Source organism: Rhinoraja longicauda, chromosome 1 (genome assembly GCF_053455715.1).
Source record: "Rhinoraja longicauda isolate Sanriku21f chromosome 1, sRhiLon1.1, whole genome shotgun sequence".
Lineage (NCBI taxonomy): Eukaryota > Metazoa > Chordata > Chondrichthyes > Rajiformes > Arhynchobatidae > Rhinoraja > Rhinoraja longicauda.
Window position 1 is genome coordinate 13,270,819 of NC_135953.1, and position 21,573 is coordinate 13,292,391.

Below are 21,573 nucleotides of genomic sequence, written 5' to 3' on the forward strand. Positions count from 1 at the left end.
TGTAGGTCCTGAGGGGGCTGATGAAACAAATATGAAACCTGCAGTTGCTGCCACAGTATCCATTTGATGTTGCAAATGGTGGATAATTTGAGGGTCTCAAACTATGCACTCTATCCATAATTTAAACCGTGTTTCTATCTATCTGTATACTAAAACTCTCGCTTGTTTGTTTGTTTGTTCCTGAACTACAGCCAAAACGGTACACGATAGCGTGACAATTTTAGGCCCACCTTACTCACCGTTGTCCCTTTGGTGACAATGGAAGAAGTTTCATTGAAATCGGTGTTATATTTTTTAAGTTATTCACATTTTAAGGTTTAAATCTATCTCCTAGGGAGGGAAGGGGGGGAGGGAGGGAGGGGAGGGAGGGGGGAGGATAAGGGGGATTGAGGGGGATGGAGTGGGGGGGAGGTGAAGGGGGGGAGGGGGGTGGGAAGGGGGGGGGAGGGAGGGGAAGGGAGAGGGAGGGGAGGAGAGGGTGCTGCACCAATGCAGGAGTGGTTTGGGCCCAACGGGTCCACTTGGTCTAGTTCTCTATAAAGAATTCAATGTTCTCAATGCTGTCCTGAATGTTTCTTCACCCTAACGAGTCGCCATGACCTAGTGATTCCTATGAGTCTGCTGAACAGTTACATTTTATCAAGGAATTTTTGAAGATATCCTTGAATCTTTTGCTCTGTCCAACTGGTAATCTTTTCTTGTGACTGAGCTAGGAATAAGATGCCCATTCAGGGGACGTGTGAATGATATGCTTGTCCAAAGGAGCCAACTGAGTGTTACCAGGTCCTCCAGATCAGGGGATGATGGTCTGGGAGAAAATATTAACATTGGCTCCAGCCTGAGAATTTGGGGGTGGTACCTCTCCAGTGGTTTGAGATGCCTGCTGTCAGTAATCCATGAATCAGAAACATACAGGAAGGTGGGGATCCCTGATATCTAAAAGACCATGAGCTTTGTGCTTAGTTTGAGATTTTACACTTCAAATACTGTTTTCCACACACAACTAAAATAATTGGCAACCTATTCTCTCCAGTGCCCGAACAACTGCTATTTTGAAGCAAGAAGAGAAACAGGCTAGAAATATTCCTGGTCCAATTAGTCGGGACTTTACTTAAATAAGTTAACAGAGTTCTATAGTATGTGTAGGATTTTTGAAGGGGCATACGGAAAATAACTTTCTAACTAGCTACTGGTTTCTGGACTCAAGTGCCTGAGCTATAGGCAGATGTTTGGCAGGCGAGAACTTTATTCCTTAGAGTGCAGGAGGCTGAAAGATGATCTTATAGAGATGTATAAAATCATGAGGGGAATAGACAGGGTGAATGCAGTCTTTTTCCCAGGGTAGGTGTGAGTTTAAGGTGAGAGAGAGGAGATTTAATTGAGGCAGGTATGATAACATCATATAAAATAGATTTGGACAGGGACATGGGGAGGAAAGTTTTAAGGCGATATGGGCCAAGTGTGGGCAAATGGGACTAACTTAGAGGAACCATCTTGATCAGCATGGATGAGAGGGGCCAAAAGGCCTGTTTCCATGCTGTATAACTCTGATATTTGTAATGGGGTTCCAGAAGAAGTGGTAAACGCAGGAACAATAACAACATTTAATAGGTATCTGGACAGATACTTGAATGACAAGGGCTTAGTGATCTGGAATCAATGCAGGCAACTGAGATTGGTCATGGTGGATGGCATGGACATGATGAGCCAAAGGACCATGTTCTCTGCTGTACAACTCTCTGAAACTTAGATTATAGTCATTAGGCAAAAAGATTGTGTTGAGGCCAATATAACCATCTCTAATGGATCAGTCAATGAACTTTGTTTTGGATAGCTCGGTAAGCACAAGAAAAAATGACAATAACTTACTTTTATATTATAAAAACAGAAAATGCTGGAAGCACTCAGCTGGTCAGGCAGCATTGGTGGAAAAAGAAACATTATTTTTTTTGTGTGTTGGTTGGGGTTGTGTAATTTGCTTATTTTATTGCTTTTATTGTTGGACTGTGGGTGACTACATTTTGTCCAAAAAACTTGTTTTTTGGATGACAAATAAAGATATCTTGAATCTATAATATAGCTAATGTGTTATGTTGAGGATCCATTATCTTTGACTTGAAACACCCTTATTTGACTTGAAATGGTAACTTTCTTCACATGTTTTGATTTTTGTTGCACTTTAGAGTGAAGCTCATTTGAAAAGTAAGCAGTGTTGTAACATTGAGAGACACCGTGGCCAGCTTGAACACTCCAAGACGTGTGAACTAAAATAGTTTCAATTGGCGGCACAGTGGTGCAGCCAGGGTTGCTGCTGCCTCACAGCTTCAGCATCCTGGGTTCGATCCTGACTTCCAGTGCTGTCTGTATGAACCTTGCAACTTCTTCCTGTGACCAGGGTGGTTTCTTCCACTCTTTCCCCATCCCTAAGACTTACAGGTCAGTTGGCTAATTGGGCCCTGTGCAAATTGTCCCTCGTGTGGAGGTGTCTGACAGACACCTGAATCTAGTTCACACTAAAATACGGCTCATAGACTTGGGATAGTGATGGAGTTAATGGGAGTGTGGGGAAAATAGAAAAACAGGATTGATGTAAATGGATGCTTGATGTTTGGTGAGGATTTGCTGGGCTGAAGGCTCTGTTTCCATGCTATTGACTGAAAAAGCATTGACCACTTAATGTTTTATTTCAGATTTCCAATAACTTCAGCATTTTATTTTGGGAGTTTTTTGTTCAATTAAATTATTTGCAGATAAAAGTGGAACTCCCCTATGCTCGTTTGAATATTGCCACTGAATATTTTACAGAATCTCAAGGGCAGATTCACTCAAGTCTCTGGGACATAATGCAGCACTCCCTCAGTAGTTTCCTTGGAGCGCAGGAGGATGAGGGGTGATCTTATAGAGGTGTATAAAATCATGAGAGGAATAGATTGGGTAGATGCACAGAATCGCTTGCCCAGAGTAGGGGAATTGAGGACCAGAGGACATAGGTTCAAGGTGAAGGAGAAAAGATTTCATAAGAATCTGAGGGGTAACTTTTTCACACAAAGGGTATTGTTTTTTTTGGAACGAGCTGCCAGAGGCAGTTGAGGCTGGGACTATCCCAACATTTAACAAACAGTTAGACAGGTACATGGATAGGACAAGTTTGGAGGGATATGTACCAAACGCAGGCAGGTGGGACTAGTTTAGCTGGGACATGTTGGCCGGTGTGGGAAAGTTGGGCCGAAGGAAATGAATAACCATTTCGAGCGGACAACTGGGGGAAAAAAACAACGATGGCCCTTACCAAGAGGAGCACGGAAAATGGGCAATAATAAATGGAAATATTATTTCGACGTTCAATGTTTTGCACTTATTTCACCCATGCCATTAACCAACTTGTGGCTATTTATTTGTTGTGTGTTGGAATCATTCACGGCAATGCCCGTTCATAATTGAGGTGACATTAGAAAGTAAGTGAGTCAAAGCCGTTACTGTTTTGATTCATTCTCACTCCATTAGAAAGCGGCCTGATGCACACTGACAGGCTTGTTTTATGGTCCCTGCCTGAGCGAGGATCCGCACTAATCAGCTCCTCTAAAAGCACTCATTTGAATAGATTTTTTGAATGGTTCGTGGAAAATATTTTATGGTCAGGGTTGGGGATTTATTGGATATGGGGTTTTTTTTCTCCCTCGTGTCGGTCTATCTACTCCCTGCAAGATTTGACCATTTGCATCGCTGTCGCCACTTCAGGGGGAGGGGAGGAGGGGGGGGGGGGGGGCGATGAAGCCGAGGAGCCAGGGGAAGGTAGGGCCTTTCAATTACACCGTGTTTTAGCCGTATTCACCACCTCGTCCTCAGGGATAATCCCGGCTTTTACATTGTTAAACGAACCTTGAAGGGGTAAAAAGTCAGCCGACAATTAGTAAACGATTCCACTATTTATAGCGCGAGTTGCATCTGTATTTCACTTTGCATAAGCTTCGTACTTTTGCAGAATGGAGGATATATCAAGTTTAAAGGCTCGGAAACCACGTCGGCCGGGGGTGGGTGGTGGGGGAGTTTTTTTTTCTCCTCTTGCAGTGGCAGATTCTTGCTCCGTCGGATTCTTTGAGTCACTTTAAGTGTGCAGGAGTGCATTTACATCGGTCAATGTGCACGAAAGATACAATGCTCTCTGTATGGTTGCAGGGAAAACACTACCCGTTTCTGCTTCATTAAAAACGCTGCTTTATGCCCACCCCTTTCAATCTGACCATGTTTGACATACCACTGGGAAGTCTGAACGATCATGAGTGGCTTACGACATTCTGTCAACACTCAGCACGTCTGCCTGCTCTCGCAGTGCAGTACTCTGTTAAAGGGAGGCGAGCTTTGCTCCGCGATCCATCTTGCTCTGAGCATCGTCGAACAAGCAAAGTGTACCGGCGGCGGCGGCGGCGGCGGCGGCTGCAGCTGCTGCTGCTCCGTGGCTGGGGCAGCGCGGCGCAGTCATAGCTGGTGCTGTCGGCGTTGGTGAGAGGTCACACCGGCCAGTGGTCGTTTCAAATCATGGGACGGTAATTCAGACCGACGGGGTCCGAAACGGATTGTAAACGAGAGGGGGTTTAAAAAAAAAAGTGTTTTGGGGCAACGCGTCGCTGGCGGCCAGGAGGGAGGAGGAGAGACGGTAAAAGGCGGCGGCTGTATAAAAAGCCCGGAAACTTAAACATTGCACGAGTCAGCTGGAGCTCCGAGTTGGGGAGACCTCGTCCGCTCCGGCTCTTTCGCGGCGAGACACAGACCGAGGTATTGTGAGCCGGAGAGAGAAAAAGAGAGAGGGAGAGAGAAAGCATTGGATTCGTCTGCACTAGGGTTTTTTTTAACACAGCCGACAACATAACTAGTGTGGACATAAAAAAAACGATTGACTCAATGGAGCCTGTCACTGTGTGGAAAACGATGGGTAAGATTATTTTCGTTTGAATCCTTTCATTAAAGCAATCTCCTTGCTGCCTCGACAATGAAAAAGATCATTGATACTTAGATTTCTTTTTTTCTTCTTTTCTTTCAAACTCCTTCAAACTCAACCCTGGATGTCTCCGAGGCAGGGGATCTTCACGTACGAGTCAGGAAAAAAACTGCCCAGAACACTCGGTTCTCGGCTCCAAACAAAAATGATGTAAAAAACTTTGGCAATTGAGAAGACATCGTCAAATTAAAGGACACACAGGAAACCCCAGCGAGAGATTGGAGGTATCATCGTTGCTCATGGATTTCCTTCTTGTGGGTCTCAGTCTACACTGGCTCCTGAGAAAGCCTTCAGCGTCGGTTGTGTGTGTGCTGGGCGCCCTGCTGGAAATGTTACCCGCCGCTGACAGTGTCTGTGCCCAGCAGTGCCGCTGCGATGGGAAGCTGGTGTATTGCGAGTCGCAGAGCCTGGGCGAGATGCCGGGCAATCTATCGGGGGTACAGGGTCTGTCGCTCCGATACAACAGCCTGTCCGAACTGCACGATGACCAGTTCGCCGGCTTGCTGCAGCTCACGTGGCTCTACCTCGACCACAATCACATCTACTCGGTGGACCCCAATGCCTTCCAAGGTCTGCGCCGGCTCAAGGAGCTGGTGCTCAGCTCCAACCAGATCACCCAGTTGCCCAACGGCACGTTCAGGCCCATGCCGAACCTGCGGCATGTGCAGCTGTCCTACAACAACCTGCAGAGCCTGGAGCCCGACCTGTTCCACGGACTGCGCAAGCTGCAAACGTTGCACTTGAGGTCCAATGCACTCAAGACAATACCGGTCCGAATCTTCCAGGACTGCCGGAGCCTGGAGTTTCTGGACGTCGGATACAATCAGTTGCAAAGCCTGGCGCGGAATGCGTTCGCCGGCCTGTTGAAACTGACTGAACTCCACTTGGAGCACAATGACTTGGTGAAAGTAAACTTCGCTCACTTCCCACGGCTGTTGTCTCTGAGAACCCTCTACATGCAGTGGAATAAAGTCATCATTGTGGTGAACTCATTAGATTGGACTTGGAACCATCTAGAAAAACTGGACCTCTCCGGAAATGAGATTGAGTTTATTGAATCTTATGCCTTTGACGTTGTGCCTAACCTGAAGATACTTCAGTTGGATTCGAACCGCCTAACCAGCATCGAGCAGGAAATTCTGGACTCCTGGAAATCCCTCTCTAGCATCAGCCTTTCTGGGAACAGCTGGGAGTGCAATCGGAATATATGTGCTTTGGCCACCTGGCTGAGCAATTTTAAGGGGCATCACGAAGGCAGCTTGTTGTGTGCCAGCCCTGTCCACACCCAGGGCGAGGAGGTACTCGACGCCGTGCATGGCTTTCACATATGTGACGACCCTATCACAGACATGGCGACAGAGTCAGGCGTGACCATGGTGGCGGGCACAGACCAAGGTGTGACAGCAATCAGAGATGCTTCCAGCATGTACGCCACGCAGGACACTACGGGAGTGAGAACCACGGAGTTGATCAGTGCCACCGGCGTGCTTTCTCACGACCAGCAGGAAAATACCATTCACGTTCACAAAGTGATCACGGGCACCATGGCGCTCCTCTTCTCCTTTCTGATCGTGGTGCTGGTGCTGTACGTCTCATGGAAGTGCTTCCCCGCTGGCCTGAGGCACATGAGGCAGTGCTTTGTGACACAGCGCCGCAAGCAGAAACAGCAACAAACTATGCATCAGATGGCCGCCATGTCCACACAGGAGTACTACGTGGACTATAAACCCAATCACATCGAGGGCGCTCTGGTTATCATCAATGATTACGGATCCTGTTCTTGTCATCAACAGCCAGCCAGGGAATGTGAAGTCTGATTTTATTTTCCTCTCTCCTCCAAAGCCCCCACTCTCTTCCCTCCCCCTCACCTCAACCCCCACCAAAAACTGGAAGTACAACCCACGGCTTGGGGACATACTGCAGCCAGTGACTGACTGCACGTATTACAACACTGAGTGTGAATGAATTACACTGTACTGATCCCGAGAAACCTTGCACCGGTCTCTTTCAGAATTCCAAACAATATTTAAGCTTCAACGCGTCTTTAAAACCTTTCAAACATCCTCTGTTCAACTGTCATTTGAAATTTGTAAAGGATTAAAAAATGTATATGTAACTTCCCACCAGTCTCTTATGATATTAAGTCCACCTGTAAGAACTGGGATTAAGAGAGAGTTCACGGCTCGTCAATGATGTAAGTTAATCAATTTTGTAAACTATCCTGATTTAAATAAATATTTAAAAAAATGTTAGTTACAGCATCGGAGTCGAGATTAATAGCAACAATATAAGGCAACAGGCGAGAGAAAAATTGCTCTTCAGTCTTTCGGTTTGTGATTTTTTCCCCCCCTCTCGGGTCTCTCGGTTTAATGCAACAAGCAACCCTCTTTCAGCGTCTGAAACAAAACCCCGCATTTTCTGCAGGGCGAGCGCAGTACTGCAAAGCCTCGGTGCCTCTATCCGTGACTGCTGGGTCAGTAATTAACAGCGGTCCGTGGGATGGTACACGCGCTCCTTTATCTTTCTCTGGGCGTGTGTCATTAAACGATGCACATCACGGACAAGGCAGAGCAGAAAGTGGTAGTAGCGTCTCACTGCGGTGACTGACTAATTTCTACTCACAGTTCAGGGAATTCAACCGTCGAATCCCTGCAGGCGAACAGAAGGGCTAGAACAAATAAGTTGTTTAACACAAGTACCTGACCGGGAAAAAATAAGGGGAAGCGCTGGCTGGAAATGTGGACGCTTGGTTTATTTTGAGTTTGAGGGTTAATTAAAATCATAAAATAGCAGTACTTTAGGAAGTGCACGTGTATCAATTGTTAATTTATAACTGTTAACAATAATTGTACACTGTTAATTTGTCGAAGACCCACAAGACTGTAGAATGCCAAATGCAACCGGATAGAGTTTGAAAAGTATATTTTATCAGTTTTATTTTCACGTAAAAAATATATGTATCTGCCCCATCCAGAACAAAAAGGTCTTGCAATCAAATCCTGACATGGATTTATTTTTTTATTTTTAATTTACCCGGATGAGATGAATTTCAAGTAACATACTAAACAAATATCAGGCGAATTGAGACGGATAAAGGTGAAAGTTATGCTGCCTTCATTCTCAATGTCTTTCTCCTCACTCTGTTCTGTTCCCGTTCTCATCTCTTCTCACTTCTGTGGGAAAGCGTCGGGCGCCTCGACAACAGACTGGATGTTTTTATTTGGTTCACGATTTCATTTCCACTAGCTTCAAAATACCAAATAGTCCTAATTCCTGCAACCAATCTCCTCTCCTTTCATGGCTAAAGCTACCCAGAAGAGTAGCGCTAATCTCCCTGACACCGCTCCACGTTGACGTATCAATTATTTTCCCAGCCCTGGTTGCTCTCGTGAAATTTTAGACAACATCACACGCCAGAGACTGAACAACAAGACATTTATTCCAAAATGGCTTCACTCTGGAGCCAAAGTTGGTACCAGTCTCGCCAGGGTTGCTTATTGTTTAAGCTTAATACATCACCTCTCTCTTTATTTGTCAAACTGAATATTTTTCTCTCTCTGTTAACTGTTTGCCTGTCCGCCTTCTTTCCTCTAGTCTTTGCTCCATTTCCTGGCCACTGCCCCTTGTCCTCAAAATACAGGCGTGATAACTCTCATAGTACAGGCAAAGGAAAGTGCCACGTTTAAGGTCACTCACAGCGAACATCGTTTAATTAAATTTACAGGATAAATTATTGACGCAAATGTAATTATCCACAAATTAAAACAAAAATCAGATGCATTGTTCTTTTTATTTACAAAATCCAATAGCCTGTTTAAATGAAATTGTTATTATGTTATCTGTATAAAACAAAACTCAATACCGGCATCTACTGGCGAATGCTTTCTTTGCGGGCATTTAAAAGTTGACAAGGAATTTGCTTCTTCTTTTCAAACCTGCATTAAGAGTTTAAAAGTTGTTAAACACGTGAGATCATTTAGGATGAATGAGAAAAGATTTAATAGGAAGCTGAAGGGTATTTGTTTCGCAGAGGGTTGTGGATGTGTGGAAAGAGCTGCCAGAGGGAGTGGTTGAGGCAGGTAAAATAACAACAGAAAAGATGTTTGAACAGCTACATGGATAGAAAAGGTTCAGGGTGAAATGGAGCAGGCGCGGGCAATTGGGACTAGTGTAGACGGAGTATCCTAGTCGGCATGGAGGAATTAGGCCGTAGTCTGTTTCCGTGCTCTATAACTCTATGAAACACACAAATAAATCTGCAGTGAAATCAAATCTTGGTCTACAATATGTTAAAACGCCCTTCAACTACAAATAATGTGTTTATAATATAGCGTTTGTTTATCCCGTGGGCCTAGATAATATGTAATCGCTTAATTTAAATAAAAATGAACTCATCCTCCCCACAACACCGCCCGGCCCACTACACCCACGATGTATCTATTCTAATGATACAGTGCAGAGGTAAACAATAATCAGAGCACTGCTGGGGATCAATGGGGAAGATTCAAAGAGGAATGGAAATGCAAAGCTAGTGGAAGGAGTTTCGCCTTATTTAATTAGTAAGGGAAATGTGGGAACTTTAAACATTTTAACTGACGGTTTTGTTAATGTATGAATATGCTGTAAAATATATTTTCTGTTGACACAAACTGGAATTTGAAATGAAATGTTTTCAATGAGTGAGAAAGACTCTGTTTCAGCAGGAACGATGTTATTCCTCCCCCTCCCTCCCCCCCCCCCCCCCCCCCCCCACCCCAAAAAAAACCCTTCCAGTGCTGGCCGCGGGGATATTACTCAACTCTTGAAGGACAACTATAAACATTGCTAACATTTCCAAATGCAATCGCAGGACATAAATCCGTCAAAAATCTAGCTACCAAATTATTCATGAAAGGTTTAGCGATCACCACTTGTCACATCAATGTGGCTTTCTTTCTTCTCATCAATTATTTTCCAAGCCGTTACAATAGAAAGAACATAGAACATAGAATAGTACAGCTCAGGTGCAGGCCCTTCAGACCGCAATGTCCGTGCCGAACACGATGCCAGGTTAAACTAATCTCTTCGCGATCCATGACCCTCTATATATTCCCTGTATATCCATGCGTCTGTCTGACAGCCACCGCTGGCAGCGCGTTACAGGCACGTATTCCAGCTAGTATCACAGTATCTTATATTTTCCTGCACGCAGGGGCTCAATACTTTAAGAATAAAACTCCATTATCAATAACCCAACCGAACGACAACCAGATTGTCATAAACACCCGCCCCGATTCAACGAAGGCCAAATTACCGTTCCAAATTAGAGACAAAAAGCTGGAGTAACTCAGCGAGAGAGGCAACATCTCTGGAGAGAAGGGTGACTTTTCGGGTCGAAACCCTTCTTCAGAGTCACCCATTCCTTCTCTTCAGAGACGCTGCCTGTCCCGCTGAGTTACTCCAGCATTTTGTGTCTATCTTCGGTTTAAACCAGCATCTGCAGTTCCTTCCTCCCATTTCAAATTGACGTGGACTAGACACGACTGACACTTGACCGCACGGTTCTGTGCCCGATTTGAGTAATACTGTGCTCGCCAGCGACGTCCATGTCCCGTAATTAAATATTTAAATATTGATTGTTGGCATTCGGTGTTGAGCTCCTTACCTTTACCAAAACACAAGTAACTGCAGATGCTAGAATCTTGAGCAAAACACCAAATGGTGGAAGAACTCAGCAGGCCAGGCAGTATCTGTGGAGGGAATGGATAGTCGATGTTTCGGGACGGATTCCTTCAGTCAGAACATGGGTCCCGTCCCGAAACGTCGCCTGTCCATTCCCTCCGCAGATGCTGCCTGGCCCACTGAGTTCAACATTAAACAGGACAGTACGGCGCAAGAACAGGTCCTTCGGCCCACGAGGTCAGTGCGGAACAGGATGCCAATACCACCCACCTGTACATAATCCATATCCCTCCATTGCATGCATATTCATGTGCCTATACATAAGTCTCTTAAATGCCACGAACGTGTCTGCTTCAAACACCACCCCCGCACTGCGTTCCAGGCACTCACACACCACCATCCGTGTCAAAACAATTGCCCCGCACATCTCTTTTAAACTTTGCCCCTCTCACCTTTAAGTTATGCCCTCTGGTATTTGATTTATTCACCCGGGGAAAAAAGATTCTGACTATATACTTCTATCAGGTCTCCCCACAACCCCCGGCGTTTCAGAGAAACCAATGCAAGTCTGTCCAACCTCTCCCAGTAGCTAATACCCCCCAATCATAGGGAATAAGTCTGGTCAACCTCCTCTGCAATCTTACCAAATATTGGTGAACTGGCCCGCTATCCCTGATGGCGACCAGCACTACACTCCAAATGCGGCCTAACCAGTTCCTCCCACACTTCGTGTTTTCCTCTCCATGTTTCCCGATATCAAGTTTTCTATGCTGGCAACATAATTTACCAGCTAAACGTTTCTCAACTTCCAACATTTTATGTTCTTGAGAAACAGAAACGATTGGAAATTTGCAAGGAATGTGTTGGCATTTACAAGATTGAGTTGGAAGGCCTTCATCCGAACACTAATTGTGAAGGGAGACATTGTTGAAGAGTGGGCTCATGTTTACCCTTTCATACGAGTCGATGCCAACTCCATTAATTCGTTGTACAGTTGGTCACCATGTGGGCAAAACGCCACGAGTGTTGATGTTTTCCTCATGCAAAATCTCGACCCGAGAAGTTAACATTTCCTTTCCCTGCACAGATACTACTCGACAACTGAATTCCTCCAGTAGTTTTTGTTTTGTTCCAGATTAGAAAATCTGAAATCTCTTGTGACTCCACATAAGTGGTTTCCGCCTTCTTGGTTAAAGATGTGGAATAAACTCTGAAACTATTCCTGATCCCATTCAATTTTGCTGAAAGAATGACACAAAGATTTGGAGTAACTCAGCAGGTCAAGCAGCGTCTTTGGAGACACAGAGAGAGAGAGGCAGTGAGAGAGAGAGAGAGAGAGAGAGAGAGAGATTTATTCATCCCAGATTCCAATAATCCAAGATTTTTGCAACAGGGTGACTGATTGGATTCTTGAGAGTGCGACAATAGTATCACATGACTGAACTGTCGAGGCTTTCAACACAATAAAAGGCCAGCACAATTTTTCGACTGCCTGCTTGCCGACTTGACCAATGTCCAGGGTTCCATACTCAACTTAAAAGGGCCATTACCGACCACACTGTTCTGCAGCAGTGATTCAAAATGATTTGCATCGATTGATTTTAATAGCGGACATCAATTTGGATATTCAGCACGCGTTCAGGAATTGTCAAATGTCGGTAGTAAGGTGTGAAATAATGAGCTTAACTTGGACATAACTTGGAGCATAGTTTGTCTTCGGAGTACTTCGTGTTCTTAACTGCCTTCTTGTACTGTTAATACTGGTCCGAGGCATATTTTTAAACTCGCGTGTATGGTGTTTCGTATCACGCTACTCCGACATTTTGCAGTGCGATCCTTTTCGGTTGCGTCTGCCGGACGGACGGGAACTAGGTGGTACAATTGAGAATATTAAGTCAATATCGGTTTGCAACCTGTCTCTTCCCTCGCATACAACTACTCTGTGGGGTCCCATTATGTACTATTTGCAATTTTGAATTATAAATGCGTGTTCCCTGATTGTACTTTTTTAAAGCTAAGCGATTGCCCCAAGGAATGCTTCTCGGGAGAGCGGTTGTAGGCCACTCGTAAAACGCACTGGCAGCTCAGAGAGAGAGAGAGAGAGGCTCTGGCGGCGCTCCAATGACTGCCTGCTCCGAGCTAAGAATTCCCGCGCCTGTCTCGACCCACAATGTGTGCCTCTGCATTCTCCACATTGCGAATGGTAAGCCGTTCGTTCCCTTGGTGCTCGCAGCTCGCCACTGTAGAACAAACAGAAACGGCCGTGAAGCCCGACTCTCAAAACAATTCTGGGCGAGCGGCACAAGCTCGCTTTGTCCACCGTACGGCAGACGCCCGCCTATCTATTCCATTCCCGTCCTTTTTATATTTGTCTCCTTCATTTGGTACCACATGCAAGCGGTCCTGTGATTATTATTGCAACTGGATGAAACCTTCGGCAGATATCTGATCTGATCTGATCTTTCACTCTGCAGCCGGAACGCATACTTAATGCATGCCCGGAAGGCTCTGCTTTTCTCTCTGTGTGACCTACTCTCTCAGTTCCCTTCAACTTGAAAGCTGTTTTTATTGCTCACGGCAATCCGCTGCTGTTCGCCCTTCTCCCTAGTTCCCATTCCAACCTGTATTAAAACTGGAAGGAAGTCAGTCGTTGGTACCTTTCTCAACGATCAACTTGAACTATTTAACAATATAGGAGCAATACTGCCATCTGGTGACTTGCCGTACGGCTCACACCGAGCAGAGTTTAACTACAGGGTGTATGTAGATCAAGGGGGGAATGTAATCATCGCTCAATAATTTCCAATGACCAATACTTATTAATGTTCTTGCAAATGACTTTTCCATCTCAATTATTTATCGGAAATTCCGTGTTTACTAATTTGAGATTGGTATCATGATTATATTGAAAAATGCAGTGAACCAATTAAGATTACATCACCAAGAAAGCGAATGGTATATTAGCATTCATAGCAAGAGGATTTGAGTATAGGAGCAGGGAGGTTCTGCTGCAGTTGTACAGAGCCTTGGTGAGACCGTACCTGGAGTATTGTGTACAGTTTTGGTCTCCTAATCTAAGGAAAGACTTAGCCTTAGAGGGAGTACAGAGAAGGTTCACCAGATTGATCCCTGGGATGGCAGGACTTTCATATGAAGAAAGACTGGATAGACTAGGCTTATACTCGCTGGAATTTAGAAGACTGAGGGGGGATCTTATAGAAACATATAAAATTCTTAAGGGGTTGGAGAGGCTAGATGCGGGAAGATTGTTCCCGATGTTGGGGAAGTCCAGAACCAGGGGTCACAGCTTAAGGATAAGGGGGAAGTCTTTTAGGACCGAGATGAGAAAACATTTCTTCACACAGAGAGTGGTGAGTCTGTGGAATTCTCTGCCACAGAAGGTAGTTGAGGCCAGTTCATTGGCTATATTTAAGAGGGAGTTAGATGTGGCTCTTGTGGCTAAAGGGATCAGGGGGTATGGAGAGAAGGCAGGTACAGGTTACTGAGCTGGATGATCAGCCATGATCATATTGAATGGCGGTGCAGGCTCGAAGGGCCGAATGGCCTACGCCTGCACCTATTTTCTATGTTTCTATGTAAGAAAGGACCCTTCAGTTTTGTGATTTGAAACAGCGCTATTTCCTGGCAAAAAAAGGGCACAAAGTGCTGGAGTAATTCAGCAGGTCAGACAGCATCTCTAGAGAACATGTAGAGGTGACGTTTCGGGTGGAGACCATCTGAATAAGGGTCAGATTATTCAGACCCTTCTGAATACGTCTGAACATAACCCATTCCTTCTCTCCAGAGATGCTGCCTGTCCCGCTGAGTAACTCCAGCTTTTTGTATCTATCTTATGTTCTCCAGAGATGCTGCCTGTCCAACTGAGTTACTCTAACACTCTGTCCTCTACTGTGTTAACCAGCATCTCCAGTTCCTTGTTTCTGTATTTGCTTGGCAGTCTGTCACCATAGAAGTACAGCTAAAGTTCACAACAAAATTTTATTTCTTCAGTGTTTCTGGCCTTTCAGTGTCAGCATGCTAATTGCACATTTGGAATTAAAGTAATATTTTGGACTGCTGAGAAAAACACAAATTGTGGAGTAACTCAGCTGGTTATCTCCGAAGGACAGGAAAAGGCAAGGTGTTGGGTTGGGAATCTTCTTCAACCTGATAGTGGTGGGGGGATAGAAGCCTGGAAAAGCAGAGGGGCAGAACAAAACCAGGCAAGTGATAGGACGATAGAGGTAAGTGGGCGGGGAGTTGATAGGTAGATGGTTGGACAAAGGCCAGAGATGAAAATGTAAAAAGTGTGAGATAAGGATCAAAGAGGCATGAATTGTAAAGCCAGATGAAAGAATATAGGCAGAAGGGGATGGGGAGAAAGGGGGTGTGAAGCAGGTAGGGAACTGGGTGGAGGAAAAACATGTTTCACTATTGCTGATGACCACATTTCATATTGCTGTACCCTACATAATACTGTATCCTAAAGAAATACAGAGAGAAATCAGAAATGTCTAATCTTCAACCAATTCAGGAAAACCTATTGTTGCTAATAATGTATAAATGAAGCTTATACACTTTTAATTTTAAGCTTTTTGACTCATAGTCTTCAATCAGTATTTCTAAGTTTTCTTGAGTGCTGGAGGGTACCCAGCAAATAAGGAACCACGATAACTATTTTCATGTTAAAAATTGCACAGCTGTTCATAAGTCATAGACATTACTTTATTCCACATATCCCAAAATGCCAGAAATGCAGGTTGTTCTGATCATTATTTAACAGCTCAACCTCCACCTTGTTAAACACCAAATTACAGACTGGTTCATTGTTCACCTTCCGTATCCAGATGTCACAGCATCAGGTCAGCAGAAACCACATTCATGCTGTCTCAAACAGCAGTGTCCAAGGAGATACCATGCAGAATATTAAACCAGCTGTCAGTTAACATAGCTGAATGCCTTGGCAGTAAAAACTATAACATGCACTTGGCATATTAAGAACAGAAAGCTCACAGTGCCATTTACCTATAGCCTGATTAATGTCAATTAGAACATAATTTCTTCATCAATTGATACATGTTCTTTAATTCACTGCTTAAGGAACAGGAGTGCACCCGACAGCATCCCCAGTCTCCTCCACTACTCCATCGGATTAAGGCCAATCTGAATTTCAGATTCAACTCTTTTTACCTGCCTGATTCCCATACAGTCTAAAATGCTCTCCACCTAAAATATACCTCATAATTCAACATTCACAGCTCTAAGGTTAGAGAATGACAAGATGTATAATTCTCTGCGAATAGAGAAGTTCCTTCTCACTTTAGAAATAAATAGAAAAATAGAAGTAAGTCATTTAGCCTTTCAAGCCTTCCACACCAAAAAAATCATACTTTTATCCACAATCACAACACCATATTCTTGGAGAAGTGTCCCGACTTAAAACTTCACTTGTTAATTTTCATCCTGACCCATTGAGTTCCTCCAGCAGATTGTGTTTTGTTCAAGATTTGAGCACGTGCAGTCCCTTGTGTCAACGTATTCTTGAAGAAGGGTTCCAACCTGAAAGATTGTCTGTCCATTTCCCTCCACATGTGCTGCCTGACCCATTAAATTCTTCCAGCAGTTTGTTTTATGCTCAGAATTCCAGCATCTGCAGTCTCTTGTGTCAATGTATTTGTGCTCTCTCATTGTATTCTCTAAATTATTTCACAGCTTGAAATCTAGCTATCTCTTTCTTAAATATATTCAGTGGCTTGATCTCCACCGCCTTCTGCAGTAGAGACAGTTCCAAAGGTTCACTGTCATCAGGGGTTAAGAAAAGTCTCCTCATTTCAGTTTTAAATGTCTTGCCCCATATAATGATGCTGTCATTTTTCTGGACAACCCCATAACTAGGAGAAACATGGTCCTTGCATTCAGCCAGCCAACCTGTGTCGGATTTTAGAACGTGTCAATAAGATCTTCTCTCTTCAAAATTCTACTGAACTTAGGCCAAGTTGATCTAATATCGTGTGAATGCCTCTTGGAAATTCCTAGACAAAGGAGACAAACAATACTCCAGGTGCTATCTCACCAAAGTCTTTGAAAGATGTTGCTTGCTTTCAATTGTCAAAAACAAACAGTATTTGCCTACATATTACACGTTAATGCATTTTGTACGCAAGGAGTGAAATCCATATGGAATTTCATCTGAGTAAACAGTTTTACTTTGAGGCACTGCAGATGCTGGAATCTGAAGCCAAAATGGAGAGCAGCTGTTAGAACTCTGCGTGTCAAACAGCATCACTGGAGGGAAATTGACAGACAGCATCTCAGGTCAAGATCCTTCATCTGGACTTTTACTTTGACCTTGATTCAGATATTTACTGTTAGCCAGTGGTTTGTGCGAGAGCAGTCATCTATGTACGTGTCTAAATTGCTTCAGAAATGTTGCAATAGCCCCTGCCTCAACTGCCTCCTCCAGCAGCTTGTTCCATACACCCACCACCCCTTGTGCGAAAAAGTTACCCCTTAGATTGCTATAAAATCGTTCCACTTCACCTTGCTCTCTGTTTCTCGATTTCCCTACTCTGGGTGAGAGACTCTGTGTGTCTGCCTGATCTAGTCCTCGATCTACTCCTGTGAATTTATTTGATCTTCAGAGGCATGGTGGCACATGGTGCCATAAGGACATTAAGGATGCATTAGAGGTACAGCCATGGGGTGATCACACAAATCACTGTGTTTCACAGCCCAGAAGCCTCGTGTATGTTAGGAGTCTCACAGCCACACAATTTCAATTCAACAAACAGATGAGCCTAGCAAAGATAGACACAAAGTACTGGAGTAACTACGAGTCGGGCAGCATCTCTCGAGGAAAAGGATAGGTGACATTTCAAGTCATGACCCTTAGCCTGGCATGTCTACTTAAGGCACAGGCCAACACGAGTTCAATCCAGGCTGCTTGCTCCATTCCAGTTCCAGTTCAATGCTTAACGTCAAACTAAGATCTCTTCCAGAGTTACCATCTGTTGTAAGGTGCCACAATGTAAGACATGCCGTGGATGGCAGAAAACAAGCAATGTTCATTAATGATATTTGAGTCTGCCTAAAAATATAATGAATGCCACGAACAAGAGTAATGAATGCCACGAACAAAATATAATGAATACTCTCTTCAAGAGTAACTGAAAAGACCGTGGTTATGTGCAACAGAAATTGCAGTTTTATAAAATGATAATGAAGCAGGAGTTGCCATTAAGGTTATCTGTTTGCATGGTCATGTACAATTAAGTTTTCAGCATTCAATTTTACTCCCTTTTCATAATGAACAAGATGGAAGAGCACTGAACACAGTGGCATTCTTCAAACACGTTTTGGCAAGAGGTTCTGTAAAAATGGAGCCTCATATTCAAGAGGTTCTGTAAAAATGGAACACATAATTTTACAATCTGTAGGTACTGAGCAGAAAATCTGTCTGACAGTATTTCTGACTAAGATACAGAAAGCATCAGAGTATGTTTTAGAGCACCAGTGTAAGGTTGGTTCATAGCTTGTTGGAAGAATGGTTAAAAGAGCAGACAAGAAATTGATGAGCACAGACAACAGAGTATATAAAAGAGCTGTAAATTCAGATCTTAAAAGACACAGCATCATCTATTGTACTGCCTCCAGGCAAGAAAACTAAAAGGCTCTTGAAATGCCATTGCTCATTTTGCAGTATCTCATTCATTCGAACAAAGGGACATGGAATCTATGTATTAATAACCTTAAAACTAATGCTAACCTTTGATTGACTCCAGCTTCTATCTGAAATTCTTTCTATCTTTAGTTTGGAATCAATCCACAGAATTAAAAATTCCATTTGTTAACAAGAATTCTTTTCTGTGGATCAGTAAGTATGGACAACATAGTGGCAGTGTCAGAGTATCACATGCTAATTTTCACAATCTTTGTTCAGCTAAATTTTTAATACAAAGATTTAATTATCTGGATCAAAACAAAAGGGAAAGTATAAAGAGGAATAATACACATTGTAGGAGAGTGTCTCAGCTACTAGCAACAGCAGCAGACAATGATAACAACTATTATTACCAATTTCCTCAAGAGATAATTTACTGAGCAAAGTACATATTTCTTTCAGAGCTGTTGTAAAGCATCTGAAACCTAGCTTAGGTAAGAGCTTCAAATATGATGTTTTCACAAGTTTTTATAAGTTATAGGAGCAGGATTAGGCCATTCGGCTCATCGTCTACCCTGCCATTCAATGTTGGCTGATCTATCCATTTTTCCCTTTCAACCGCATTCTCCTACCTTCTCCCCATAACCCCTGACACCCGTACTAATCAAGAATCTATCAATCTCTGCCTTAAAAATATCCATTGAATTGGCCTCCACATCCTTCTGTGGCAATGCATTCTACAGATTTACTACCCTTTGACCAAATAAATTCTTCCTCATATCATTCCTAAAGGTACATCCTTTTATTCCGAAGCTATGGCTTCAGGTCCTAGACTCTCCACATCCACTATATCCAGGGTTTTCATGCCTCATTCAGAGCCACACCATGCCACAATTTTGGGGGGAGTAGGATTTCTAGGGAGATTGTCCTCCTCGCTAATATATCATGCATGGTCTTTCCTCAATTTATTACTGGCTGCAGAAGTGGAATACTTTTAACAGAAGATTGATGAACAATGTTATCTTTACTAAGCAGATAATTTCCATGCTTACGTTTGCAATATTTAGGCATTTCACTCATATACTTTAGCATAGCTTTTTCCAGCAAGCAACCAGTGTTACTGTTTTAATGTCATTTAACATGGACTTCTAGATTAATACCAGCAAAACTAATTTCAGATAGAAAGTTAAGACTTGCCTTTTTTGTGACTTTTACATTCTTTTTAAGATATCAAATGGTCCTTTATTTCTTAATCAATATGCAGGTGGTCCAATGACAGAGAGGGCAGATCTCGACCTCTTCTTGGGAAATAAGGCAGGGTAGGTGACTGAAAATGCATGAAATTCTGGGACTATGCTGGAGATAGATTCCTGGGAATTGATCAAGTGTATCCCAGGAAATAGTAGGAAGCTAAGGAAGAAATTGGGGGGCCACTGGGAAAGATATTTGTATTATCAATTGCCATGGGTGAGGTGCTGAAAAACTGGAGACTGACTAATATTATACCTCCATTTTATAAAGGCTGCAAGGGAAAGTCTGGGATTTGCAGACTGCTGATCCTTAAATAAATGGTAGGTATATTATTAGAGGGGACACTGAGACTTAGGATCTACCTGCATTAGGATAAGCAAGGAGGGATGGTCATCGTGGCTTTGCGCATGAGAAATCATCTTACAAATTTGATGAAGTGTTTTGAAGAGGTGACCAAGAAGATTGATGAGGGAAGTACATTAGATCTTATCTATGTGGACTTAGCGAAGCACTTGCCAAGGAGTCACATGGTAGGCTGGTCTGGAAGGTTAGATCACAAGGGATTCAGGGTGTGCTAGTAAATTACATACATAATTAATTTGAAGGTAGAAAATAGAGGATGGTGGTAGAAAGTTTCAACATTGCAACAATTAATATACCACAGAGACCTGCAACAATTAATGTACCACAGAGATCAGTGCTGGGTACACTGTTGCTCATTATTTATATTAATGATTTGGATGTGAATATAGGTGGTGTGGTTATATGTTGCGGATAACATGAATATTGGTGGTATTGTGGACAATGAGAAAGGTTATCTAAGATTATTGAAGAGGTGGCGCAGCGGTAGAGTTGCTGCCTTACAGCAAATGCAGCGTCGGAGACCCGGGTTCGATCCTGACTACGGGTGCTGTCTGTACGGAGTTTGTACGTTCTCCCCGTAATCTGCGTGGGTTTTCTCTGAGATCTTCGGTTTCCTCCCACACTCCACATATGTACAGGTTTGTAGGTTAATTGGCTTGGTAAATTTTTTTTTAAATCGTCCTAGTGGGTGTAAGATAGTGTTACGGTGCGGGGATGACTGGTCGGCGCGGACCCGGTGGGCCGAAGGGCCTGTCTCCACGCTGTATCTCTAAACTAAACGAAACTAAAATGTCAGCAGTATATTGATCAACTGGGCTTATGGGCCGTGGAACGTCAGATGGAGTTTATTTCAGATAAATGTGAGGTGCTACATTTTGTAGGATAAAGCAGGCAGGACCCAAGTGATAGGGCCCAAGGGACTGTTATAGAATAAAGACACCTAGGGGTGTAGATATTTAGTTCCATTAAAAGATGATGACACAGGTAGACAGGGTGGTGAAGAACGCATTTGGAACACTTGCCATCATTGGTCAGGGTATCGATTACTGGAGTTGGAATATCACATTATAGATATTCAAGACATAGGCAAAGCCACACTTGGAGTAACATATGCCATTCTCATTTCCTTACTGTAGGAAGGATGTCATTAAACAGGAAAGGGGTGAAAAACGATTTACAAAGATGTTGCTGGTGTGGAGGGTTTGAGTCATAAGGAGAGGCTGGATAGGCCTCGATAGCTACGAGACTGAGCGGTGACCTGAGAGAGGTATATAAAATCATGAGGGACATAAATAATGTTAACAGCCACAATCCTTTCCCCAGGATATGGGAATTAAAAACAAGAGGACATAGATTGAGGCAAAGAGAGGAAATACTTAAAAGGAACTGACTACGGGTGCTGTCTGTACGGAGTTTGTACTTTCTCCCCGTGACCTGCGTGGGTTTTCTCCGGGTACTCCGGTTTACTCCCACACTCCAGGGACGCGCAGGTTTGTAGATTAATTGGCTTTGGTATAATTGTAAATTGTCCCTGGTGTGTGTAGGATAGTGTTAGTGTGCGGGGATCACTGGTCAGCAGGGACTCGGTGGGCCGAAGGGCCTGTTTCACGCTGTGTCTCTAAACTAAACTGAACTTCTCCAA

The 21,573-nt window shown here is 43.6% G+C and overlaps 2 protein-coding genes across 7 annotated transcripts in view; one reads left to right on the forward strand and one right to left on the reverse strand.

The window, feature by feature from the left end:
- ctnna2 (catenin (cadherin-associated protein), alpha 2) overlaps positions 1-21,573 on the reverse strand; it is a 1,150,825-nt gene that overhangs the window by 829,350 nt on the left and 299,902 nt on the right. The window lies entirely within an intron of this gene.
- Positions 4,312-9,669, forward strand: lrrtm1 (leucine rich repeat transmembrane neuronal 1). Of its 2 annotated transcripts, none has more exons than XM_078407252.1 (2): positions 4,312-4,930; positions 5,072-9,669. In XM_078407252.1, exon 2 carries the CDS (start codon positions 5,236-5,238, stop codon positions 6,811-6,813), a length of 1,578 nt encoding a protein of 525 aa, XP_078263378.1. In that variant the 5' UTR covers positions 4,312-4,930; positions 5,072-5,235; the 3' UTR covers positions 6,814-9,669. The 2 variants fall into 2 exon arrangements, with proteins under 2 accessions (XP_078263378.1, XP_078263450.1); XM_078407324.1 differs by having other exon boundaries at positions 5,076-9,669.

Coding starts and splice junctions, on each gene's coding strand:
- lrrtm1 (XM_078407252.1), top strand. CDS start 5,236: ATGGATTTCCTTCTTGTGGGTCTCAGTCTACACTGGCTCCTGAGAAAG.